The 19,134-nt window shown below is 42.6% G+C and overlaps 1 protein-coding gene across 2 annotated transcripts in view; it reads left to right on the plus strand.

Annotated features, from left to right (window-relative positions):
• Positions 1-19,134, plus strand: part of LOC140395620 (E3 ubiquitin-protein ligase rnf213-alpha-like) — a 183,743-nt gene that overhangs the window by 78,145 nt on the left and 86,464 nt on the right. For both annotated transcript variants that reach the window (XM_072483605.1, XM_072483606.1), the window contains 8 exons: positions 1,516-1,675; positions 2,805-3,022; positions 3,876-4,013; positions 4,209-4,373; positions 6,434-7,607; positions 9,103-9,293; positions 12,290-12,445; positions 15,398-18,982. In XM_072483605.1, the coding sequence (XP_072339706.1) occupies positions 1,516-1,675; positions 2,805-3,022; positions 3,876-4,013; positions 4,209-4,373; positions 6,434-7,607; positions 9,103-9,293; positions 12,290-12,445; positions 15,398-18,982 (5,787 nt within the window). The remainder of the gene's footprint in view (positions 1-1,515; positions 1,676-2,804; positions 3,023-3,875; positions 4,014-4,208; positions 4,374-6,433; positions 7,608-9,102; positions 9,294-12,289; positions 12,446-15,397; positions 18,983-19,134) is intronic.

The raw sequence follows: 19,134 nt of genomic DNA on the forward strand, positions 1-19,134 counted from the left end.
GTAAGTCTACCTGTAACAATAATAAAGATTATATGAACTTATAACGCTCCAAAATAACAAAAACAAACAAGAAAAAAAAACCATGCTCCGGCAACACACAACAACCAAATCTCCAACCTTTACAGATGCAGTTCCTCTGTCTTGCACCAACTCTCAGTTCTTCCCCCAGTTTATGGACCCATATAAAGTCATTGCCTCTTCTGGCGTTTCAAAATAGTACATCTGGCCTTCAAATGTGACCCACAGTTTTGCTGGGTACAACACCCCAAACCGAATATGCCTTCAGTACCACACTGCCTTGGCCCTGTTGGATCCTGCATACCTCTTCGCCAGCTCCGCACCAATATCTTCATATATTCAGACACGATTCCCCTCCCATTCACAGTCTCATTTCTCCCTGGCCCATCATAGAATCTTTTCCTTCTCCACAAATTTGTGCAACTGTACAATCACTGCTCATGCCAGCTCCCCCGCTCCGGCCTCTGCCTTAAAGACCTGTGGGCCCTGTCCACCTCTGGGGCCTTGTCCAGCACTCCCTCCTCCACCAGCCCGGCCAACATCCTTGACACATATTTTGTGGCGCACCTTCCTTCCACGCCCTCTGGCAGCTCCACAATCCGTAGGTTCTGCCATCTGTACCTGTTTTCTTGCTCCTCCATCTTCACAATCAACGACTTACATAGATCCCCCCCCCTCCATCTTCACCCTCAACGACTTGCATAGACCCCCTCCCCCCGGAGGACCACCACCTCCTCCTCCAAGGACAGGATCCGATCGCTCTGGTCGACACTACCATCTCCACCTTTCGTATCTTCACCCCTTTTACCTCAAGGCACTTCTCTGCACGGTCCATCGATCCTCACAGAGGTGCTACTGCTCCCTCAGTGGCCTTCGACCAGTCACCGTGCATCTTCCTTTGCTGGCGAAATTCATCTTTGATGAAGGCCATCAACTGTTCCATCTGGGGCTTTCCCCTGCACCATTTCCTTTTTTAAAACCTATTTTTATAAAGGCATTTATAAATATATACATAAAGCACGACCAAAACCAAGTAAAAGAGATCCAAGAGGAAGTCTCCTAACCAATAAATAATACCCCAGCACCCCACCCTCTTTGCCATTTCCCTCCATCCACTCTGCCTCCACTGTTTTTACCTCTATAATCCCCCCCCACACCCCCACCATGCCACTTTCGCACTTGTTGCTGTGTCACAGGTCCCCTCCAATTTCTTTGACTTTTTTTGCTGGGGCTGGTCGCCAGTAGACATGTCAACTCTGGGGATAACATTGCCCTCTACGCCTTCTGCACCAGTTTCCTGCTGAAGCTACCCCACTAACGGGTATAAAGTGCCCAAACCAACACCGTAGTGCCGGAGCTGCCCTCTGTGCGACCGCTCACTCCGTGGTTGTCACCGGAAGTCTTGCTGAACTTTAATTACTACTATTGCTTGTCAACAAAAGCTTGAAATAGTTTGATTCTAAATCAGATGATACACAATTTTATGTTTTATTTTAGACAGATGAATCCTATAAGAATGAAAGGCTAGACTGCATAGATGATCAATTTATACAAGCCAAAAATCGTCTTGAGGAAATAACAAAGCCTCGCAGAAAATGTTTGGAAGAGCTTACACTAAGACAACAATTTATATATTGGGTCAAAGAAGCATTAGAAGGTAAATCAAATAAATGTTTTGCAAGCTATGTATTATACATTAGTTAATTTAACTTTTTTTGCATTATTTCTGAAAGTTGGTTTGATTTGTGTCTTTTTATTGAGCTCGTTACATTTTGACTTGAAGAGACTTTAATGTTAATTAAATGTTCCACCACTTCCCTCAGAGAAGCACAATTAAGGTGCATTGTAAATATATAGCCTACAAATCTTGACTGCAATGGTACCCCATAACCCAACCTGTGTGTATATTTTTATTGGATTGTATTTGCTGAGCCCAATATTGTAGCAGGACCGAGAAAACGGTCTTGGATACGTTGAGAATATTCTCATCTTGTCACTTCAGGCAACCATTTTTAGAGTTAATATGTTAATAAAAATGCCCCTTTTACTGACTTACTGCTCTTTTCTCTTGTGAGTAAAAGAACCAAACATGAGGTCCAGGGTGTGAAGCATCGCAAGTAGAGACAGTACTCTGCGCACACATACCCGGCGCAGAGAATGTATAGGCTTTGATTGACATTTCAGATAACAAAAGCAATAACTGATTTTAAAGTCCAGGTTCACATGTGGTAATAAAAAGGTGGGTCATCAGCAATCGGGATGATCCCTTGTTGCTGTGCTTCATGACTCTGTTTCACAAAACACGAGAGGTACAGTCAAGTGTCCACAAGGCAGTTAGCAGAGCGGTCCATTAGGGTATGGAGGAGCTGCTTCAGGTGCTTCTCAAAATTTGGGGAGGTGTCCAGAGGGGAGAGAAGATGGTCAACATGTTGTTGTGTCATGCACAACTTTGCCATAACAGACCGTTTGGATCTTGAAGTACCAGATGGTGGAAGCCAGTGACGAGTGATGCATCATGTCATGTGGCAAAGAGCCATTGCTTTGAGAGGGCAGGTCAATTGGGAAGTGTGCTGGTAATCAGACCGTTACCCAATGAGGACCAACCACAGACCGTCGAGTTGAATATTAAAAATGTGATCATGTATATGCGTAATCTGTTGGTGATTTTCTTAGTTTTTAGTGTTTCTTCAATTAGTTTGTGAAATGCTTTGAGCAACTTACATATTTTGTGTTTAATTTTCTCTGTTAACGAACATTCCTTTTCCCCGTTGTGTTTTCTTTTCTAGATATAAATGAGCTGAAAGTGTTCGTTGACCTCGCTTCAATCTCAGCTGGTGAAAATGATCTTGATGTTGATCGTGTGGCTTGCTTTCATGATGCTGTGTTAGGCTACTCATCGTTACTTTTTGAACTAAAACCAAATGCCGGATTTACTGACTTTATGTCTTGTCTAGAGAAGTTGTGGAACGCTTTAGACAATGATCCTGATCTTTCCAAGAAGCTGGTAAATCTAATCTTGATATTCAACAATATTGTTTTAATTGTGTAAATTTAAATGTGAATAATTTAAAAAAGCATTAAGTCTGAGTATGGTGACTTATTTCCTGTTTGTAGCTGTGGATTTGAGTTTGTTCCACAAGACTACCATTCCTTGGAGGCACTGTTTCCAAAATGTGATTTCAAAAGTTTTACTTCGTAGTTAAAAGCATTCCTTTTACAATAATTATTGTAATACTGAATACTGTTGACCGAGTTTCTTTGAATCAAAGTATTTCTGGCTAATGGAACGTAATTCCACCAATACTTTTCCTATCAACCTTAAGACCAGATATTTACGCTTCCCTGCCCCTGGGGGATCCTGAGACGGTGGAGGGGTGGATTTGCATGGATGGTATTCCCTCCAGCATCCAACATGCCCCCAACTTGGTGGTTATTTTACAGCTAGGATGTGTGGGGCCTCAGCCAGAAAGCCTGCCTTTGTCCCAATTAGGGCCATTTTCCACCCAGCCTCAATTTTTAGACTTGGCAGGTGACTGACCAATTAGGGGGGCAAACCCAAAGATGAAGAGAGTTCATCAGAAGCTCCCACCTGACGAGGGGTATCCCTCCTTAAGGCCTGGTAACCTCCAGACCTGGCCTAACCCCTGGGACCCTGCCTGTTCCAGCAACCCCAACATTGTTCCTGGAGGGGCTGAATGGAAAAGGATAATGGTTTATTAGTTCCTGACTCACAATGAGGAAACTGGTGTGAGGTCTGGAAGAGCTGGTGAGATGGACCAGTGGTATCCTACACACAGTATTACTTGGTTTGCAAATGAGTTTTGAAGGCAGCTTCTCAATTTTCCTCTTCCACTCAGCGAGATTCAGCTCGGCATTTGGAGTGGCTAAAAACTGTGAAGGAAAGTCATGGATCTGTAGAGCTGTCATCCCTTTCGCTGGCTTCCGCCATAAACAACAATGGAATCTATATCATCAGCTCTCCGGAGAAAAATAAGGTACAGTAAGGGCAGAACTATTCTAAGTAGCCAAACATTTAAATTCTGTATGCATGCGATCCTGAGCCGGTTAAATGCAACTTTCTGGTGCTTTCTGATCATCGATTCTGGCGAATCAAAAGTAGCCGTTAAAACTTTTAATTTCGAAGGCAATAGATCTAAACTGATCTGAGTTGGTGATCCCTTATTTCACAGCTTTCATTTGGATCAGCTATCACACTAAATCTGTCAGAAGTGCACGATGACAGTGAGGAGGTGCGAAGCTACTCTCTTGAAGAATTGAAAGAGTTGCAGAACAAACTCATGCTGATGTCGGGTAAGGGAGACCATGGACGAGAAGAAGTCGAAAGATTTGTAGAGGTAATCAGTTCTCTCAAAGCGATTTGCCACATCTGTGTGGTTCAGTGATTTATCGTTTCAGTTTGATGCAGAGTAAGAAGCTTGAGGTTGAAACAGTAGTCTTTGAATGCTGAAGTGCGTTCTTAAGGAGCCAGGTTGCAGTTTGAATCAGAGCTACCCAAATGCCAAATCCACCAACCCTTGTTGGCTTCATACATTCTCGCTAGGTTAGTGGTAGAAGCACCTCACTGCCATTTCCTACAAAAATACGCGAAGAGGTGTGAAATATAGAGCAATGGCTTGGTTCCCTTTTAAATTATTATGGAAAGCTTAATTTCATTGGCAGTGCAATGATTATAACAATGCATTAGTACTGTAATACTGTTACAAACCCCCGGGCTAGTGTGCGGTCAATTGAAATTAACAAATAATTCTTAGAAAAAAACACCCAATGTTTTTGGCCCTTGGCTGTCCAATAACTACAGTCACCAGGTTTGTAAATTTAAACACAATTTTATTAATAACAATAACTATAATTTAATATGTAGCAAATACAACTGGTTAACTATTATCTAATTCCTAACCTCCTCTATTTAACTCTTTCTTTCTCTCTTTCGCCCCCCCCCCCCAAACCCGCTCTTTCTCTCCCCCCCCCCCCCCAACCATTACATACACAAGACAGACAAACAAACACAGAGGGGGGGAAAAGTGTAAAATGAATGATGAAAAGGATAAGAGTCTTTGTTTCAGATGGTTATCTTCGAGCACATCTTCCTTCAGTCTAGGCTTTCAGTTTGAGGTATCTGTTTTCAGTTTGTAATGGTTTTCACTGTAGATTCATCCAGGTTTTCTATATGTTCAGAAATACAGCAGCTATGCAGCTTTTCTGGAGCGACGGTGAGAGACTCACGGCCTCATCCAGGCCCTGACTATCCTTTTCTTGGCTCTGAAAACCACCCCACTCCGGTAGGACCCAATCACCGCAGGTTGCCATGTAGACTTTTGACCAATTCATTGGTCACCAGCCAACCAATCAAACCGAGTCCCTCCGCTCTCGCGGTGCCAAAAAGTCTGAATTCTGCTGTTGGAAAGCTAGCACAGTGTACTATTTTGTAACTTTTGAGTTCCTCATTTCCTATGCTCAACTTAAAGGAACATGTCCATTAAACATCCATGGATCAAAAATGATAACAGCAAAATAAAACATGGGAAATAAGGGAATCATCGGGAAGCGACTCTACAATACATTGATTTATATATAACTATTTTTTCTGTATTTAAGGCAATCATGAAAGTCCATGATAAATTATGCTTCTTTTTCTTTAGTAAGTTTAAAAAATAATATATATATATATATATATATAACTTTCTCAACAGTTACTAGGTTGGATGTGAAATCAAAGACTTAAAAATATCAAGACTGTATCGCTTCTCGAGCTTTTGGCTAAGATCAAATGTAGTATCTGCTCTGCCTTTTGGCTCAGATCTGGTATGTCTCTCTTGTGGGGACCATGAATTGGAGTCAATTTGAATTCAAATTGTTTTTTTGGACAAGGCAAGGAGCTGGCGTTGTAACTCAGAAAAAAAAAATACTGTCATCCCATGACTAGTGGAGCCAAACATGAAAATTAGATATTTTTGCCTTATTTGAAAACCATCATTGAGATGGTGCATTATTGATTAAAACTTGTCAATTATATACAAAAAAAATGTACAATTAGTTATTTTGCACGTACTCCAACATTTCTCACCTTAACTTAAGCTGCAAATCATAAACGGCAGCACAGTGGTTCGCACTATTGCGTCACAGCGCCGCTTGGGTCACTGTCTGTGCGGAGTCTGCACGTTCTCCCCCTATTTGCGTGGGTTTCCTCCGGGTGCTTCAGTTTCCTCCCATAAGTCCCGAAAGACAGGCTTGTTAGGTGAATTGGACATTCTGAATTCTCCCTGAGTGCACCCGAACAGCTGCCGGAATGTGGCAACTCGGGGATTTTCACAGTAACTTCATTGCAGTGTTAATGTAAGCCTACTTGTGACACTAATAAAAATTATATTATATAAATACATTCTTTGGTCTGCAGGTGTTTGCCAATATCCAAAGGCTTGCAGCATCATTCATCAGTCTGTCTTCAGCTGGCAACATGTTATTTAGAAATTGGAAAACAGAAATATATTGCTCAAGTAAAAAAAAGGTTTGCATGATGATTGATTTTAATTTGGGTGACGTCAGCGAGATTCATGCTGTTGGAAATGTCACTGAACAGCTTCCGATTCTCTGCAAAAAGATGGAAACCTATCTGGAAAAGTGGGAGAAATATATGGATCAGCAAAGATCCCAATATTATTATTTAAACTTCTACACAGCGGAGCAGATTGTTTATCTCAGCACCAAGTTATTTGACCAGAATTACACTAGTCTGCAAGTCCTGATGATGTTGTCCTTCATTAATCCTGACTGTACTGCCAAAGATGTAAGAATAGCTTTGCAGAAGATTTTTGGAGAAAATAGGTGGACAAGAAACCAGCCGTTAGCTGGTGGCAGGGACGATAGTGAAACTGCAGCAGGTATCCAAGATATAGCAACAGAAAGAGACATGGAGAAAAAGATGGACTTGCTGTGGGAGCACTTTATGAAGAATATGAGTTATTTTCTGTCCAACTGTCTGGATGTCAACACGCTTGGTCAACTTCTTAATATTGTTGCGGGCACAAAGCAAACTGTTGCAAGAGCTCTCCCACCTGGCTTTCAGGAAGGTCAACCTAACCTTGTTGTCTGTCAACCCGCTGAATTGCTTACATCTGCTTTGTGCGTATATATGTACTCCAGTGATCAGCCATTGCCTGCTTATGATGAAGTACTGCTTTGCACAGCTGAAACCACATTTGAGCAAGTAGAGCTGTTTCTGCGCCGCTGCCTGACTGACTGCCAAGGTTCCAAGATATATGCACTTCTGTTTGCAGATGAACTGACTTATGACGTCAGTGTAAGGTGCGAAGAACTGTTCAAAAGTTTCGAGGTGGAGAGTCCGCCGGATTATAAAATGGTCATATTATGCAATTGTGAGAGGGAGCACTGCTACATTCCATCTGCATTTAGTCGATACAAGGTGCATGTAATTCCTAATGAACCTTTAGAGAAAATCCAGAGTTACCTAAAGATGCACTACAGAATTGCTGCGACCATTTCATCGGCGGCTTCTGTGTTTAAAGACAGGATGTTTGTAAGGATCATATCTTCCAAGAGAGCTGGAGTTGGTAAGTTCCGAAATATTTTTTTTAAAAATGCTGTAGCTTTCCTATTTTTGCTGGCTGTGAGTTTGGGAAGTCTCAAATATATTGCTGGTTCATTCATGTGTATGTCTGGTACAACAGTACTTAGAATGTAACTGTAAGATCAATGTTAACCCTCTCCCTGGGAGGGTGGCAATAATGGTGGGAAAGCGGCAGATTCATACTATCTAAATAGAAGATCTGAAGTCGCCAGTAAGATAGAGGAGGATTTTTACTGTGATACTGTGTTTAAAAAATAAAGTTTGATCTGGGCAGTGATCTCTCCTCAAATAATTACAAATATTCAGTTAAAAGTTTACTTCATTTTGCATATATGAGGAGTTATGTACTGTACAAATGTTTTATTTTTGTGCATTCCTATTAGTTACTGCGTACTGATGTTCATACTTTTGTTCAATACTGCAACTTGTATGTCTTAACTAATCAACCGACAATGATGTGGTACACATAGACTACAGGCGGGATTCTCCGTTGCGAGTCCGCCCTGCTACCGCTGCCAGCGAGGACGGAGAATGTGGCGCACAGCCACATCTCCCATTTACTGCAGCGGGAAAGGAGAATCAAAATCTACAAGCAAAATGGGGTTGGGGCACGGGCTAGTTGGGCCAGAGCAAGATGCCGAAATTTAGACTCCATTTTAAAGTCACATAACCTGTCAGAAATTTTAAAGAACAACCAATAAGGAATTTTGTGAAAAATGAGCAAGGAAGGAAATCATTTATGGTTGGTCTGATTGATTTGAGTACAGGTGTGGACAAACACAAAACAAATTTGTAAATATCTGGTAAACAAAGTAAATTGCTGCCTTTATATTTATCATTACTTATCATTGATCCAAGTTAGGGCGAGCACGGTGGCACAGTGGTTAGCACTGCTGCCTCACGGCACTGAGGTCCCAGGTTCAATCCCGGCTCTGGGTCACTGTCCGTGTGGAGTTTGCACATTCTCCTTGTTTTTGCATGGATTCGCCTCCACAACCCAAAGATGAGCAGGGTAGGTGAATTGGCCACGCTAAATTGCCCCTTAATTGGAAAAGAAGGAACTGGGTATGCTAAATTTAAAAAAAAAACCTCATTGATCCAGGTTTATTTTGGAACTAATGGTTGGGCAACTGAGTAGAGTACCTGAAATATGATTTATTAAAAACCAGAGCTCAGAACAACGCTCCAGTTGATAAAAGTAACAGTTCTTTTCAAGTTATGCAGTACTTGTATTCAGTTGAATTAGTGTGTTGCCTACATTTTAATGTAAGATTTAATAATTTTGGGTAATTGATTTAAAGGCCGTATTAATCTTAGAAAAAATGTCCGTCCCTACTCCTAAACTGAGATGGGTGTCCTATTTCTAAAGACCTGATTTTGAACTGTCTCTGAATAGTTTCTGGATTGGGTTGTAAGGAAAGCTGGAAAGATTTTAAGTTAAATGGAGGTTTATTTTTAAAAAAACTTTGTTTCAAAAGGGAAATCACTTTATGTGAAGAGATTACATGAAACGTTGAAAGAACAAACCAGGAAGGGTAACTTGTTGAAAACCATCCGTCTAATAGAGCCACGAATCGATGAAAATAAAGTTCTCCAAACCGTTTTGTCATTGATGAAATCATCAAATGAGAAGGAACCCATGATATTTCACTTTGACATCACTTCTTCTGTAAGTTTGCTTTTGAAGAATGAACTCGTGAGGCTTTTTATTTCTACGTGTGATACATGTCTAAGTTAGAAAGTTCAGATTTACAACTGTAATTTTTAATCATTTTTTAAAGGCTTTGAAAAAAATTTGTAATGCCTTAATGGTTTCTGAATGAGCTCATTTAAAAAGAATTATTGTTCCTGATTGACCCTGAATTTAGTTAAGAGAGAGCTTTGACATGCCCTATAAGTTGAGTTTCATAATCCGGATATGTAGTAGATACCAATCCATAAGGTAGAATTTAAAAGCCACAGTGAACCTGACCATCCGTTGAAAACCATGGCAGCCCTGCCGTGGCCATTTTTGGTAACCCTGTTGGGAATGGAGTCCCAATCAGGCAGCCCGTTGGCTGTTGTTGAGGTTCTCGGCTCCAACGGGGAGAGTTTCCTGCTAAACTTCCTGGTGCAGTGTGGGGTGGGTATCCATCCCTGCAGGTTTCCTCTCCAGTCCCAAGTGCGGTAGCCCGGGGGTGGGGGCAATCATTGTCAAGGTAAAGGGGGGTGGATTCCTGCGGTCCCCCAAATGAACCTGGGGGTGCTGGAGGGGATGGGGAGGTCCCTCCTTCCCCAGCATTTACTGGCTGCCAGTATTCAGTTGGATTCCAGGCAGGAAGGCCTTATTAGATGAACAGCATGGTGGCACAGTAGTTAGCACTGCTGCCTTACAGTGCCAGGGACCCGGGTTCAATTCTGGCCTCGGGTGACTGTCTGTGGAGTTTGCACTTTCTCCCCATGTCTGCATGGGTTTCTTCCGGGTGCTCCAGGTTTCCTCCCACAGTCCAAAGATGCGCAGATTAGGTGGCTGTCCATGTTAAATTGCCCTCAACTGTCCAAAGGTTGGCTGGGGTTACTGGGCCTAGGTATGGTGGTCTTCCGAAGGGTCAGGACAGACCTGATGGACTGACTGACCTCCTTCACGATAGGGATTCTATGATTCTTTGACCCTTTGCATCCTGGACTTTAACAGGCGGAATTGGGAGTGCAGAGTCTCCATCCTGCCCCATTATTTTTTTTCAATAAATTTAGAGTACCCATTTCCCCCCCCCCCCAATTATGCTAAATTGCTTGGCCAATCCACCTAACCTGCACATCTTTGGGTTGTGGGGGTGAAACCCACTTCGATACGGGGAGAATGTGCAAACTCCACACAGACAGTGACCTGGGTCCTCAGCGCCATAGGCAGCAGTGCTAACCGCTGCACCAACATGCCGCCCATCCTGCCCCATTATAAGGTCCCCCTCCCACTTACCGTCGCCTCCCAACCCATCTCTGGGAGAAGCATACAGTTCAGTCCATTGCATATAGGTGCCATGTTGGCACTGCAAGGGGGCATGCCAGGGTGTTAATGTGCCAGGTCCCTGACCATCCAGGTGCTCCAATGGCCTTCATGACCCCTGGAATGGCTATCACGAAGTGGAGACCAGTAGTAATCGGTGCCCGGTTGAGGCCTTGCTGATGCGGCAGGTGACTCTTGGGCACCGGGGGAATGTGGTTTCAAATAGGCCATACATATTTAAATGAACCGAATGGCTTCGTATTTAAATACTGTTTTAAATAACTTATGTTGATCACTTCCATTTGCTGAAAATGAATACTACAGAATGGGACTATTGTACTGAAAAAACACAATATTTTTTCAGCCCAATATCCTGTTTTTAAAAATAAATTTAGTGTACCCAATTCATTTTTTTTCCAATTAAGGGGCAATTTGGCATGGCCAATCCACTACCTTGCACATCTTTGGCATGTGGTGGTGAAACCCATGAAAACATGGGGAGAATGTGCAAACTCCACACGGACAGTGACCCAGAGCCGGGATCGAACCTGGGACCTCGGCGCCGTGAGGCAGCAGGGTTAACCCACTGCGCTACCGTGCTGCCCTGGCCCAGTATCCTGTTAATTAATTGCCTATTGCAGGAATGCCTCAATAGTGTCCCCACTTTTAGCATTCCTCACTGGAAAGTTAGATCAATTGAGGATATTAAGAGCTAATTGTGTTTTGTGGTTCCACAATCACGTTTTTGAATTTGTTTTACTTACCCACATGCACGCGCGCGCGCGCACACAGGCCATAAATACCTTTTCCCAGTCCAAATGTATTTTAGATGGAGCCAATTTAACAGGGCTTTCTTGAGTCATAGAAAGAGTAAGCTTATTTGTTACCAAAAGAAAATGAGAAAATAATAAATAACACAACACGCACATTCACACACTGATGAGATGAGAAGTTGAATGTCCAGATAAAATTTTAAAAATATACAAATCCATCTTTGGCTGAGCGTAGATCTTGATAAGTTGCAGCGGTTAAGTTGAGTGATTCCAGTCGAGCTGAATTTGGCAGGATAACAGTTCGTTTGGAGACACTGGATTTTGCAGGGTCGCTGAAGAACTGTCTGATTTCATTGAGCTTGTGGCTTTTGCTGAGCTGTCGCCCACTCATAGAGAGAAAGAGAGAAATATTTGCCTCCCAAGCTGCAGGGATGACGTAACTGCTGCCTCTGGTTTCTGTGACACACATTGACACCGCAGTACACACCGATCCGGTCTGCAGTTGGCTTTTTATCCCAGTACCCTGTGTATTCATGGAAGGAAACAAACAATGTGTCTCTCCCCTCAGAGTCAGTTTTCTTTGAACTCGGTCCATTTCCACACTCTGAGATATACATCAGCAGGAGATGGATTTTGGTGTCTGCTGGGATGTGACAATCAATCTCCATTGTTTCCCTAACTACAGGAGATTAAAGTTCAGCCTCTGCATTTTCCTATCTCCCCTTTCAATTGTCTCTGCCTGCATTTCTTTGAAAGACACGTCTTTCTTCAGAAGTTCAATATACCTGTATGAAATGCGGGCTATAATGCATTGTCGTGACTCCATTAGAAATGCGTTTGCACATCCTAAATATTAACATTTTGTTTGCACTGTACATTTAGCTCGTAACCAAAGTATTTTTCTTTCAGGTACAGAAAGGATTATGCGAATTTCTTTTCAAACTACTCATCTTGCGGTACTTGATGGGTACCGATGGAAAAATGTGGAAGTGCAAGCCATGTCATATGTACATTGTAGAAATGTTGGAGGAATCTGGATTCCTTTCGAGGAAACATGCAAGACAAGTAAGTACGAGAGTTATTGGGAAGTCCAAATGGGTGGCCCCTGCTGCACACTCTGTTTCTAGTCACTGACTGTCCATCACCCAGGCCACTGTCCTAAGGCTGAACCAAACTGTTAGGAATTTTGGTGTCACTCTCTATTCCAAGGTGAACCTTTGTTCCACCACCATGATCGTCTATTTCCACTTTGGTCAAATTGATTAACTTTGCCTCCATGTTTGATATTACATACGTAATTTTGCAAGCATGGGTTGGATAAGTATGGTCAGTACTCTGTTGTGAACTGCCAAAGGCATGTGCTGATTACTGCTAGTCATCGAGATGTGTGATCTTTGAACCGGCATTGAAATTCATATACCACGTTACTTACTTGTGTATTAGGCGAAACATCTTTTTGGGTTAATGGCAGCATCATTTTAGTGGAAAATAGCACCAATGGATTCTCCACCTCTGCCTACTTGGGTGACTGTCTGTGTGGAGTTTGCACTTTCTCCCCATGACTGTGTGGGTTTCCTCCCATGGTCCAAAGATGTGCAGATTTGGTGAATTGGCCATGCTAAATTGCCCATAAGTGTCCAAAAGGTTAGGTTGAGTTACGGGGATAGGGTGGAGGTTGGTCTTTAGTAGGGTGCTCTTTCCAAGGGCCGGTGCAGACGCATTCGGCCGAATGGCTTCCTTCTGCACTGTAAATTCTATGATTCTACTGCCTACTGTCACAGGCCAAAATATACATTGGGATTCCTACAGCTCCACGTGCTATAAGAATGGCCTTGTTGACAGTTTCTAAATATGACCCAAGCCATTTGTTTATCATGCAAGCTTGATGCTGAATAGGCCATAACAAAGTTATCCTGTGGGATCATGGCTACCCTGAAGACCATTGTTCATTGTGGAATGCACATACTCTCTAATGGGCCAAAGGCCACCAATCGTGGACCTAAAAAGGACCCAGTCTACCACAGAATACCCGGGAAGGGTAAGATATCTCAACATTTTTGAGCAACAGGTGAAGCTACCATGCAGCACTAACACAAGTGGTATTTTCCACGAACAGGCTACTGCTGTCAAGTCAAAAAGACATTCCACCAAACAAACAAATGAGTTATCATCAAATCAGAGAATTTACAGTGCAGAAGGAGGCCATTCGTCCCTTCAGGTCTGCACCGGCCCTTACAAAGAGCATCCTACTCAAGCCCACATCCCATCCCTATCCCAGTAACCCCCACTTAACCTTTTTGGGCACTATGGGCAATTTAGCATGGCCAATCCACCTAAAACGCACATCTTTGGACTGTGGGAGGAAACCGGAGCACCCGGAGGAAACCCACGCAGACATGGGGAGAACGTGCAGACTCTGCACAGACAGTGATCCAAGCCGGGAATTGAACCTGGGACCCTGGAGCTGTGAATCAACTGTGCTCACCACTATGCTACCGTTCACAGTAACTTCATTGAAGCCTATTTGTGACAAGCTATTATTATTATTATTAAGATACCCAGATGCTTTCTAATCCCATCTTCCTGCACCCGGCCCATTGCCCTGCAACTTGCAGCACATAAGGTGTAGGGTCTCTGCCTCCTCCACCAACTCAGGCAGCGAATTCCAAGCGCCCACCACCCTCTACGTACAAAAGGTTTTTCCTCATGTCGCCTCTAAACCTTCTGCCACTCGACTTGAATCTATGTCCCATGTTTTTTGAACTCTGCCAAGGGAAACTGGTTCCTCCTTTCTACTCAACGTCTACCCCTCGCAATTTTGCATACCTCAATCATGTCACCCCTCAACATTCTCTGAGGTAAACAACCCGAATCTCTCCTCGTAGCTACAGTTCTCCGGCCCTGGCAACATTCTAGTAAATCTAGTGATGCCAACACAAAAAGTCAAATCATAGAATCTCTCAAATGGCATGTGAATTTCAGTACAGGTGTGATGTCATGTACTTTGGCTGTATCAAATAACGTTGCCCATCAGATGTTTGCAATAGGAACAGTATTGACCAGGTTCAACCAGCCTGTGCTTGCAAAACCCAACATAATGCCTAACATTAGATGTGATTCCGTAATTGGACAGCACTTGCTGCGGATTACACTGGCAGCCAATTTAAGTTTCAGTCGGGCTGACAATGTGGCTCACCTTACCCTTGGCAGCAGCGACATATATTCATGCGCAGGGACCTGCTCTCTGCAGGCAAAATGGACATGTCCAGGCATTGCACACTTTTTTGAAACATGGGGGACAATGTGGAGGTCTTGTGGCACTGTGGGTACCACCCCCCTCTCATCCAGAAGCACCAGCTTCAAGTCACACCCCAGAAGTTGATGTCCAAGGAAGGTGGATTCATAACACGGTCCAACAGGTTGAGCTTGTCAACCTGTAAATCCTTCCAGGCACTCTCGTGGTTGGCAGTAAGAGTGGGAGAGACTCCTGGTCAGCCTCGCTTGCTGCCCCTCAAACTATAAGCCTCTGGTGACATACGAGCGATCTGTTCCAGGAATTACAAGCAATGGAAATGGACAAAAGTCTTCCTTAGTGCACCACTAGGTGTGGGAACAGAATTGGAATGGGGGAAAAAGTTCCCTGATGCATTCTCCATGGAAAGGTGTCAACCAATCGGAATAAACTTGCCAAACAATGGTACCCCTTTTGCCAGGCAGTATAAATTGTTGCTCGCTTTTAAATTTGGCATTGCTGTGCCTGTCTTGATGAGTCCAAGACGAAAAACATCAGCGACATGTTTCGTGGTTCAGCAATAGTCCAGTTCTGTACCACTAAGCAACTAAATATAATTGAACTGTTTTTGATGTCTTTCTGTAACAAGTGAAAAAAATGAGCGTGTGGAAAGAACAGTAAAATGCTTACACTTAGCAATTCAGAATAATGTTCTGATTCAATTATCTGTCTTTTCATTTCAATTATCTGTCTTTTCATTTCAATTATCTCTCTTTTCATTTCAGGGGGCCCAATTGTCAAAGCACGGCTTTTTGGATGTTTTCCCCAAAGTACATTGTAGACCACCCAAAGAAGTTCTTGAACAGGAAGTAAGGATATCTGAGAATCTGTCATGCAATGACCTTGATCCTCTTGTGGATGATGAAGAGTTTCAGAATGAGGCATTTCAGAGGCCATATCAGTATCTCAGAAGATTCAAAAACCAAGAAAACCTGGATACCTTTAGTTACTCGGAGGGAACTATTGAAGGCAACCATGTAGAGTGCCTGCAGCTGTTTTTGATCTATTGTGGGGTGATGGATCCTTCTTGGTCTGAGTTGCGGAATTTTGCCTGTTTTCTTAATCTGCAGTTGAAGGACTGTGAAACCTCTGTGTTTTGTGACTTTGATTTTATCGAAGATACTCTGCAAGGATTCAAAAATTTTGTTGTTAATTTCATGATTTTGATGGCGAGAGATTTTGCAACACCATCTCTAAGCATATCAGACCAGAGTCCAGGAAGGGAAGCCATTAACCTAGAAGGTGTTAATGAAGAAGATCTTGCACCGTTTCTTGTGAGGAAGAAGTGGGAGTCAGAACCGCACCCGTACATTTTTTTCAATGATGACCATACATCGATGACTTTCATTGGGTTCCACCTCCAAGAAAATGGCAATGGTGGGATTGATGCTATAAACCCATCAAATGGTAAGATTATTAAACCAAATATAATGACTCGTGAACTGTACCGAGGTTTACTCCTACAAAGAGTCCCGTTCAACACAGATTTTGACCAGCTTCCACGTGATCAAAAGATTGAGCGTCTTTGCACAGTATTGGGCATTCAGTGGCCAATGGACCCTGATGAAACCTATGAACTCACCACGGATAATATTTTAAAAATTCTTGCGATTCACATGCGTTTTAGGTGTGGCATTCCTGTGATTATCATGGGTGAGACTGGCTGTGGCAAGACCAGGTTGATTAAGTACTTGTGCGAGTTGCGGAAAGCAGGTGTTAACACTGAGAACATGAAACTAGTGAAGGTTCATGGTGGAACAACTGCGGACATGATCTATTCAAAAATTAAGGATGCAGAAGCTCTCGCCATGTATAACAAGGCAAATTTTGATTTTGACACCATTCTATTTTTTGATGAAGCCAATACAACTGAAGCTGTTAGCTGCATTAAGGAAGTTCTTTGTGATTATATGATTGAAGGGGAACCTTCAACTCCCAATACAGGTTTGCAAATAATAGCAGCCTGCAATCCCTATCGAAAACATACAGATGAAATGATAAAGCGTTTAGAGTCAGCTGGATTAGGCTACCGTGTTCGAGCAGATGATACAGAAGATAAACTGGGATCTATTCCTTTGAGGCAACTTGTTTATCGTGTACAAGCGTTGCCACCAAGTATGATACCATTGGTGTGGGATTTTGGGCAACTTAATGATGCCACTGAGAAGATGTACATCCAGCAAATCGTTCAAAGGCTGATTCAGTCCATTTCAGTTCCCTCTACCAATATTAAATGCATAGTGGATGTTTTGTCAGCGTCACAACATTTCATGAGGCATCAGCAAGATGAGTGCAGTTTTGTCAGTCTTCGCGATGTTGAGAGGTGCATGAAAGTGTTTGTTTGGTTTTATGAGCAACGGCAGATGCTGTTGAACAAATTGAACCAAGGTCAAGCCAATAAGAGTGTGCACACTGCATTGAACAATGAAGTCATCTGGTGTTTAGTGTTGGCACTCGGAGTTTCTTATCATGCATGTTTGGAAAAGAAGAAACCATATCGGAGAGCCATCTGCCGTCACCTCCCCCCACCGTACAGTAATCCTGCCAAGTTTTTGGAGCAACTTGTGCTCCTTCAAGATCTTTTATTGAGTGGTGTACCGCTGCGAGAAACAATTGCAAGAAATTCAGCATTAAAGGAAAATGTTTTCATGATGGTGATTTGCATTGAACTGAAAATCCCACTGTTCTTGGTTGGAAAACCTGGCAGTTCAAAGTCTCTTGCAAAAACAATTGTAGCAGATGCCATGCAGGGTCAAGCAGCTCATTCTGACCTGTATAAAGACCTAAAGCAGATCCATCTAGTGTCATTTCAGTGCAGTCCCCATTCTACCCCCGAGGGAATCATTAATACATTTAAACAGTGTGCGCGTTTCCAAGAAGGGAAGAACCTTGACGAGTATGTTTCAGTCGTTGTCTTGGATGAAATTGGCCTCGCTGAAGATTCTCCAAAAATGCCGCTGAAAACTCTTCATCCACTTCTGGAAGATGGGTGTATTGATGATGACCCCCTTAAACACAAAAAAGTTGGTTTCATTGGAATATCCAACTGGGCTCTAGATCCTGCTAAAATGAATAGAGGAATTTTTGTGTCCCGAGGGGATCCTGACAAAAAAGAACTGATTGAAAGTGCCAAAGGGATCTGTTCTTCTGACCCTGTGATACAGAAAAAGGTGCTTGGTTTGTTTGTGAGCCTGGCAGAAGCTTATCTAACTATTTGCAAAAAACAAAGTAAAGAGTTTTTTGGGCTACGTGACTATTACAGCTTAATAAAAATGGTCTTTTCACTTTCAAAAGCCACCAAGTCAGAACCAACCCCAGAGCAGTTGGTGCAAATTGTGTTGCGTAATTTTAGTGGAAGTGATGATGTTAATGTTATGGACGTTTTCAAGCCTGTACTCAAGAATGCCTCCCGTGATAGCATCGACACATTGGAACTGATCAGTCACAACATATATGCTGATTCTCGTGACAGCGAATGTCGGTACTTGCTCATTCTAACCAAAAACTACGCAGCCCTTCAAATTCTTCAGCAGATGTTTTTCTCCAGAAGACAGCAGCCCGAGATAATCTTTGGGTCCAGTTTTCCCAAAGATCAAGAATATACTCAGATTTGCAGAAACATCAACCGTGTAAAGATTTGCATGGAAACTGGGCAAACAGTGGTTCTGTTAAATCTACAGAATCTTTACGAAAGCCTTTATGATGCGTTGAATCAATATTATGTGTACCTTGGAGGACAGAAGTATGTAGATTTGGGCTTGGGAACCCATAGAGTCAAATGCAGAGTCCATCCAGATTTTAGACTGATCGTTATAGAAGAGAAGGCGGTGGTCTACAAAGAGTTTCCAATTCCACTTATCAATAGGCTTGAAAAGCATTACCTTGATATTAACACGGTTCTTGATAGAGATCAAAGGGATATTGTAAAACAGCTGAAGCAATGGGTGCAAACTTTCACAGCAGTCAGACCCAGAAATGCTTTGATCCATGGAAGGCAGCAGGAATACAGTCCATCGGATGTGTTTGTTGGCTATCACTCTGACACCTGTGCATCTGTTGTTTCACAAATGACTCAAAGGCTGAAGCAGACTGAAGGTTCTTGGGAGGAAATTCTCAAAGAAGCACAATGTGTGTTGTTGAACTGTGCCACCCCAGATTCTGTGGTTCGTTTATCCAGTTCTGAATTTCCTTCATATCAAGCTGACATGGTAATGCAGAAGTACTTTGCAGACCAGCATCACGATTCCCTTGCGGATTTCATCCATTCTCACACCAAATCCAAAATTCAACATTGGGCAGTTTTCACTGAGGTAAGCGATAATGATAAACATAATGATGTAATGATAGACATATTTTTCTATGTTATTGCAGTAGCATAGAAATATGTCAGTTATTGGATTACAGTGTCTTAGTCTAACTATAATGCAGATTCAATATAGAGAATCCTCCTTATCACTTGATT

The sequence above is a fragment of the Scyliorhinus torazame genome, chromosome 18 (assembly GCF_047496885.1).
Source record: "Scyliorhinus torazame isolate Kashiwa2021f chromosome 18, sScyTor2.1, whole genome shotgun sequence".
Lineage (NCBI taxonomy): Eukaryota > Metazoa > Chordata > Chondrichthyes > Carcharhiniformes > Scyliorhinidae > Scyliorhinus > Scyliorhinus torazame.